Source organism: Grammomys surdaster, unplaced genomic scaffold (assembly GCF_004785775.1).
Source record: "Grammomys surdaster isolate TR1022 unplaced genomic scaffold, NIH_TR_1.0 66, whole genome shotgun sequence".
Classification (NCBI taxonomy): Eukaryota; Metazoa; Chordata; class Mammalia; order Rodentia; family Muridae; genus Grammomys; species Grammomys surdaster.
Genome location: NW_021604568.1, coordinates 115,357 through 123,614, shown reverse-complemented (window position 1 = coordinate 123,614; position 8,258 = coordinate 115,357). Strand labels below are relative to the sequence as shown.

Sequence of the window (8,258 nt, the reverse complement as noted above, 5' to 3'; positions counted from 1 at the left end):
AGTCCTGCGGGCCCGCTGGGAGTGGAGGCGCGGGCCGGGCGCGGCTGCAGCGACACGATCGGGGCGGATCTGTCCCCGCCCTCGCTCGCGACCCCGCCCGTCCCAGGATCTCCCAACTCGCGCCGCGCGCTCTTTCTCCGACAGCTGCTCCCGGAGCCCTGTGCGCCGTGCTGTCCTGTGCCTTGCCCGTCTGTCCCCTCTGATTGTGTCTAGCGATGACCACCCAGCAGATTGTTCTCCAGGGCCCGGGACCCTGGGGTTTCCGCCTCGTGGGCGGCAAGGACTTCGAGCAACCTCTCGCCATTTCCCGGGTAAGAGAGTCTTGGGACGCGCGTGGGAACGGGGTGGTTTCGTAGGGTGGCGGCGCTCTGCGTCCCGGGGTGGCTGGAGCTCAGAGAGGATCGCGGTGGGGCGCATCCAGGTGCGCTACGCGCCTAGCGCTCAGTGCCATCCGCCACCCCTTCCCGACCGCCGCGCTCCGGGGCAAGCAGGCTCGCTGCGCTGAGTCAAGGCCAAAGACTTTTTCTTTCTGCGCCCCGGAAGCGTGGCGCGGCGCGGCAAGCAGACAAGCTTTGTGCCTGGGCGTGGAGATCTGGGGTTCCGTAAACCCTGTGCGCCAGGAGTTAGCACGCCTTCCTCTTCACAGTGAAAGAGTTGGGTAGAGCTGATCGGAAGCAAGGGAAAAAGTCCTGAAAGGTGAATGACAGTACAGAAGAGTTCCCTGGAAGGCGAATAGGATTTGTTTAGCTAACAACTGGAACAACAATTTTACGCTCTTCGGATTTGACCCATGGCTGGCTCTCAGCTCCGTAATGCCTTTCACAGGAAACATTGGAGTTGGGAAATAACCCCAGATAAACCTCCGCAGTCTCGCCCTGCCTAAAGTGGTTAGATCACCTTTCTGCCCTCCAGGTTATCCACGATAAGCCTATTTCCTTTTGGGGAAGAGTATCAATGGTGTGTGGAGGTGACTATTGAAAACTTAGCTGGGAGGGCCCGTGGCTCAATCGCAGACTGCTAGACCTGTGACCCAACCCTGTTGGGGGTTGAAACGCAACAGAATCAGGCTCAGTATTTAGAGGTCCACACTTTGGCCATGTGATCTGGGCCAAACACAAGGAATATGTTCCACCGAGAGTCAACAGTTTTAGATTTTTTTAGCCCCTTTAGATAGAAGGTGTGTGTGTGTGTGTCTCGAGTGCCGCATGGGGCCGGGAGTGTTACTAAATATCTTTTAATTAAGTAGAGAGAAAAACCTCAGAGGCACCACATTCCATTCTTTGGTACATTTGTGTGCTGAAGCTGACCTTAAACTTGCTCCCCAGTCTTGTAAATGTGTCTTTTTTTTTTTTTTTTTCCGTCGGAGGGGTTCTGGGTTGGAAATGAAAGTGAATGGTCCCAGTGGTTCCTTTTGACTTATGGCTATGCCTCCGGTAGCTGAAGGACTTAGGTGGGAGTTGTGGAAGCACTCAGCCTCCTCTTGGCTTTTCTGCCAACCTGAGTGCCTGTCACTCAGACTTTCTTACAGGTGGGCCTGGCCTAGGAAGGGGCTCTTGGATTATTCTACTCCAAATGAGCAGGCAGCCCAGTTTTAAGACTGGGTCTTCCACTTGCTCATCTTATCTTCCAGAGATTTCTTTGTTATTGGAGATGTGAGCTGTTTTCCCAGCCTCCCGCCACACTTTTCAAGCACGAGAACTATGCTTTCATCAATATGGGCCTCTTACCTCTAAGCCTGGCCCAGGACTGCACCCGACTGTGCCTGCCTAGTGTATCCTGGCAGACAGACTACAAATGCTTGCCCCTGGAGGGTACTGCCTCTGCACATTTAGAGTTAGTTACCTCATAGTCCAGTTGTTCTCCCTCTTTGTGTCTATAATTAACCTGTCCACCTTCTCCACTTCTGAGAAACGTTCCTTTTAGGCAGGGGAGGTTGGATTGGCAGTCTGTTGAAAGGATAGTCATGGCTTGTCATTTTGGCTGCTTCTAAAAAAGTCTTAATGCCAGCTGGGAGTATAGCTCAGTGATGCACTCGGCACGGTGTAGAAATGAAGATGGTATGGAGTAGAAAACACATTGCTTTGGATCTTCCTGAATTAATTATTAATTAATTAATTAATTAATCAATTAGTTAATTTTACTCTTTTCTTCCCTCCCCTCTCTCTCTGTCTCTCTTAGATAGAGTCTCATGTATCTCAAAATAGCTTTTAACTCTGTATATAGCCAAGGTTGACTTTGAACTTCTGATCCTCCTGTCTCTCATCTCCTGAGGATTGAACCCAGGCATCATGTATGCTAGGCCAGCAGTCTACTAATTGAGCTACATCCCTAGCCCCTATCAATGTATTTTTTTTTTATACTCCCTACTCGTGTTGAATGAACAGATGTCTGTGTGAACTCCTCAGACCTGAGAGGATACGGCTCTGGAGGGAAGCTCATCTTCATTAAGACTTCGGCAAACTTTTTTTTTTTTTTATTTGAAAAGTGAGAGTGACTCAGACACTGTGACTCAGTGTCACTTGTGATACTGGTTATAATCACCTTCACCTGACGACTTGGGGATGAGAAAGTGATTGTCATAAAGAGACCGTGACATGGGCTGTCTAGGAGCTGGTGTTGTCTGGAGTTAAGTTCTTATCCAAGCTGTACCGAAGGGGAGCACCCAGAGTGTATATTTTTTTAATCACTGCAGTAGGGTAATAGCAGCCCTTGGCTACCAGTTGAAGAATGTAGAGTGCTCTGTAAACAGTGAATAATGGTGAGGTGTGAGCGTTGCTAAAGAGCTCTGCCCTCCTTCGGGCTGCTGTGCGCTCCGTTTATCATCCTGGACAGATACAGTTTGCTAGCATGTTTCTTTTGTGGAAGGAGACTTTCAGTCTCCACACCAAAGCAAGCCATAAAATTAGGCAGGTAGAGGAGTGCCTCTTACTTAAATAACCATGTTTGCTTTCTCTTGCATGAATTATTCTGGCATTGGCTCCAGGCTTTTATGAAAGTTCTAAAGCAGAATGGAGTGCCATAGTTGTGTGTATTGGAGATCCTTTTTTTTTTTCTAAATGCATTTTCACTGATTATAAAATGAACACCTGTACAGTCACACCCTGACCAGGGTATATGATGACAGTACATAGAAGCTAGGTAATGTAGCCCTGTCCTGACATCCAGTAATTACTCTGTGCTTTTCTTCATAGTTTTACTGACTAAGTAGGCATCCTAAACACTAAATGCTGAATTTTACCTTTTTAAAAACAGACTTACACCGAGCATTTTATATGCACTGCGTGTTGGCTTCTAGTATTCCTTTATGCTTTTGTCTATGTTACTGTGAAAAATTTAAGACTCACAGCCCAAATTTCTAACTATAAAAGGATATAAAGTAGTTTTTTTTTCTATCTAGTATCTCATTTAAAAGATATTTAAAAGATAGTATCTCCTATCTTTGACTCCCTGATGTTGCATCCACTTAGTATTTAACTGCTTTCTGGAGTATTTTTCTGCAGCATATGTGTGTTTGTGTGTGTTAATGTGTGTATGTGTATGTTTTGCCTCCTCTTGTATATGTGTTTTTGTGTTTTGTGTATGAGAGTGTATGTGTGTGTTTCGCCTTCATTTATGCGCGTATGTGAGTGTGTATGCTTTGCCCCCCTTCATGTGTGAATGTGTGTGTATATGTGTGTGTGAGTGTGTGTGTGTGAAAGAGTGTATGTGTGTATGTTTTGCCTCCCTTTGTGTGTGTGTGTGTGTGTGAGAGAGAGAGAGAGAGAGAGAGAGAGAGAATGTGTGGGTGTGCGTGTGTGCACACATGTTTTCTCTCCCCTTGTAATTTCTTATTTCCTCACGTAGCTTTCAAGGGAAACCTTCAGAGAATCCACACCCATGCTGAAATTGCTTGCTGCTGTGACCTGTTGACTGTTTTTCTCTCAGGCAACTGACCAAAGACAGGAAGAGGTGGGGCCAAAGATAAGGGGGTGCTCTCAGTTGGAGCTGCCACTTATGTGCCCCTTGAGTCCTGGGGAACCCTTTGCTGAGAGCCTGTGGTTTTATAGTAAGTGCTTGTGTCCTTCCCCAAGGACCCCAAGGGGGTGCTTAATAATGGTTACTCTGTCGCCTGAAGGTCTTTTTTGATTTTCAAGAGGGTTATTTCCAGATTCAAGTAGATATTTACATCATTTCATAAAGGTTGGAAAAGCAGGGCTCATCAGTCAGGTTATAAAAAGGAAGACAAGTCTAAAACTGCCCGGTGTGTATTAAAGGCCCTGAGCTGCGTGCCTGCATTGTGTGCAGTAAATCACCTCAGAAGCCTCAGCCAATCCAGTTGATCAAGGCTGGGAGAAGGGAGGCAGATGAATCCAAGGGAATGGCCTGAGGAGGAAACTTGAGCTTTCTTTCCCCAGTCTCTAGGATACTGGGTTAATTTTCTTTTTAAAAATTAGTTTTGATTATTTCTTTAATTTTAGGATTTGTTTTACTTATTTATATATTTATCTATCTATCTTCTGTATAGGTGGTCTGCCTACAAGTATGTTTCTGTGCTATGTGTACCTTGTACGTGTGAAGGTCAGAAGAGGGTGTTAGATTCCCCTGAAACTTGAGTGACAGGTGGTTGTGAGCTTCCGTGGATGCTGGGAACTAAGCTAAACTAGTCTTTGGCAAGAACAAGAAGTGTTCCTAACTACTGAGCCAGCTCTCCAGCTCCATGCTGGTTAATTTTAATGAAGAATGAAACAGGGACTGTAGCTCTCAGATACTGCATCTGGGCGGTACTCTTCCCTATTAGGAAAGACACCCAGTGGTTGCTCTGCGTGTGTGTGTGTGTGTGTGTGTGTGTGTGTGTGTGTGTGTGTGTTGAATGGGGATGGGGGCGAGTGGGTGGGGCCCGGCTCAGGCTGACTTCCAAGCTACCTACTGTCCCCCAGGCCATGCCATGCAGATGTAGGGGAGAGCAAGACTGGCTGGTATCATTTACTTTTTGTAGACTAGGAAGTTGAAATGCCCTCAGGTTGGGTAATTTGTTTTCATTTACATAAAAAAAAGTTGACTCAGCTGCTTGTTAACTTCCTTGTAACAGAATGATTACGGTTATAAATGCACAAAAGCACTTATCTTATAAAATTAATTTTTGAAGTATGGCTTATTTTGAATGGGTCTCAGAGAACAAACTGAGGAAGGAGAAGCCGAAAGGATGGGACCTGGTACTGTAAGCAGAGCTCTTGTCCTAGGCAGCTTGGTAGGTGACCTTGTGACCCCTCGAAAGTCATGCTCCTTCTCTGTAAAGATAGTAAGATGATAAATGCCTCAGTGGTTAAGAGCATGTGCTGCTCACTAAGAGTATCTACGTCAGGAAACTTCTAACTCCAGCTCCAGGGGAACATACTCTTCCGGCCTCTACAGACACCAGCATGCACATGAGGCGTGAATTAGGGAGATGGGATATAAATTTAAAAAACAATGGTTAGTGGCATTTGTAGCTATCTGAATAACAGAGCCCAGCATCTCCTATAGCATTACTTGTGCCTTCAGCTGTGTCAGTTGATTGAGAAAATGTACTATAAATGTCAAAGATTTATATGAGAAATATTTATTTTATCTACTTGCGGTAGTTGGAATATTTAAAACATATATAGTAGGCCTTTTTTTTTTCTTTTTTTTGGTTTTTTGAGACAGGGTTTCTCTGTATAGCCCTGGCTGTCCTGGAACTCACTCTGTAGATCAGGCTGGCCTCGAACTCAGAAATCCGCCTGCCTCTGCATCCCAAGTTCGGGAATTAAAGGTGTGTGCCACCACTGCCCAGCCAATAGTAGGCCTTTTTATATGAAAGACACTACTCTAAGTATTTAATATCTTCTAGTAATCTTCATGGCTACCTAGTGAGGTAGGTACATGGAAGAGTTTCATTTTACAGAGAAAGACACAGAGGCATGGAAATATTACTTGCCTGTGTCACACAGCATAGCTAGGCCAGCTAGTTCCCAGGGTCTGTACTCTCAAAGTCAAATATTTTAATGACTTCTAATATGTTATATATGCTAAGCATGGTACTTGCTTCACCCTCTTCCATACACTTTATAACATGACCAAATCGAATACAGGACCAAGTGCATTGCCAAGAAGGGTGTCAGGTATCTTTCATCACTGTTCTGCTTCCTGATAAGCTGTGGCAGTGAATATTGTATTTTGCCAACAGTGTTACTCAGTGCAGAACTCCAGGAAAACCTAATGCTAGCCCAAGCATCAGTGTAAGAAGCAGGACCCTCCTGGGCTTCTTATCCCAGAACCACTTGTACCTTTGAGGATTGGCTGAGGTGCCTGTGTCATTGCCAGTGAACTTTAGCTCAGAGCAACCTGGAAAGGAGCATGGCCTTTCCTTGATCCTTCAGACAGCCTGAAGCCACAGTCTCACCTGGGAGAGGTTTTGTAAGTTCTAAACCCTTGGGGGCACTGAGACTGGAAGGACAGAGAAGTTAAGGACTGGTTAGAGAAAGCCTTGTTTGGGTGCTAGCCGGGGATCTGGGGACAGTTCATGGCAAATGAACATGACCAGACGCACCTGTGTCAGTTAAGCCAAGTTCAAATCAGTATACCTGTGTGACAGTTGGAATAAGAATGACCCCTTTTAGGCTTATATATCTGAATGCTTAGTTAAGGGGGGGGTAGGGGGGATGATATTATTTGAGAAGGATTAGGAGGTGTGGCCTTTCTGGAAGAAGTGTGTCACTGGGGATAGATAGACTTGGAAGTTTCAAAACCCTGTGCAGAGCCAGTGTCTCTCTTTCTGTCTCTCTCTGCTTTTCGGCTCAGGTTGTAGCTCTTGATATTGTTCTAGCACCACGTGTGCCACCATGCTAGACTAAACAAACCTCTGGAACTGTAAGCAAGCCCTCAACCAGATGCTTTCTTTGATAAGATTTGCCTTAGTCACGGTGTCTCTGCACATCAGGGACAGTGACTAAGACAACCGACAATAACCCAGCACAAAAGAGCTAGTAATTTTGTGCAGCTCTAGCGCTCGCCCTTATGGTGAATACAGTGGACACTGATCAGTCACAAGGTTTGTGGGGTACAGCACACTCCTTCCTTCGTACCACTATAGGCACGAAAACAACACGGCTTCTGAAAAGAGTGTCAGAGTTTTTTATAGATGCTGTATTGAATTAATTAATGTGTATAAGATAAGGTAGCAAGTACACAGATATGACTCACGTGAGATAACGATGGCTGGATGTACGTGGATTAAACTCCGATGATGCGGAGATGACTTGCATTATTAAAAGTACTCATACTTCTAAAGCTAAAATACCTACCACAACCCTACCACCATTCTAGTTGGATACCTGAGGGAAACGTATCCATGTGAGCGACAAGAGACATGTTTGAGAACTCCCTGTGGCACATGCTCCAATAGTCTCAAAGTTAAAAAAAAAAAAAAGGTTTTTGTTTTTTAGATTTACTTATTTTCTTTTGTACATATGAGGGTTTTGTCTATATGTACACATGTGCAACACATGTACGACTGGTACCCATTGAGTACAGAAAAAATGTTGAACTGAGTTTAGGTCCCTCTGCAAGAGCAGCAAGTGCTCTTAACTATTGAGCTTCTCTCCTGCCCCAGTAGTTCTAATTTTGTAAATAATTCAGACGACTCCTAACAACAATATTGCATAGGCAAATGATGATTGAGTCACATGGGGTAGAAGCCCACATCAGGGCTGGCAAGATAAAGCAGGCAAAGGTCCAAAGTTAACCAATATTGGGGGAAATCTTTGCTGGAAGGTTTGTGACAAATGAGATTTGAATGTTTAGTTTCTGTATTGGGTGGTGTGTGTCCACTGGTAAGTCTTTTTGGGGGGTTTGGGGAGAATCCTTAAGCATTATGGTGATAGTTTGTGTTCTTGTCTATATGCACGTTATACTTACTAAGTTTACATGTGGTTGCTGTAAAAGATTTAGAAACCAGGCATAGGGGCTCAGGAAGTTGAGGCGTGATTGCTACCAGTTCTAAACTTTGCATTGTATAGTAAGTTCCAGTTTAGCTCCAAGCTGTAAATGTGAGGTCCTCTCTGAAGAAACAAGGAGACAACCCCAAACCTATTAAAGCAAAAAGTCAAATGGACAAGTACAGGAAGGTGAAAGCAAAACTTTTCCCTGTGTACTTCTCGGAGGCCAACACCTTTTGCATCTGGGTATAAAACTTCCCAGCCTGCTTTTCATGTAAGTCACGTTTTCAGAGTTAATTAGTGTCTCATGGTGTATTATGTAGA

At 45.0% G+C, this 8,258-nt stretch overlaps 1 protein-coding gene across 1 annotated transcript in view; it reads left to right on the top strand.

Annotated features, from left to right (window-relative positions):
• Nucleotides 1-42: 42 nt before the first annotated feature.
• The window catches only part of Pdlim1 (PDZ and LIM domain 1), a 43,645-nt gene continuing 35,429 nt past the window's right edge, over nt 43-8,258 (top strand). Inside the window, exon 1 of the mRNA XM_028773989.1 lies at nt 43-311. Within this exon, the coding sequence (XP_028629822.1) occupies nt 216-311 (96 nt within the window). The 5' untranslated portion in view covers nt 43-215. The remainder of the gene's footprint in view (nt 312-8,258) is intronic.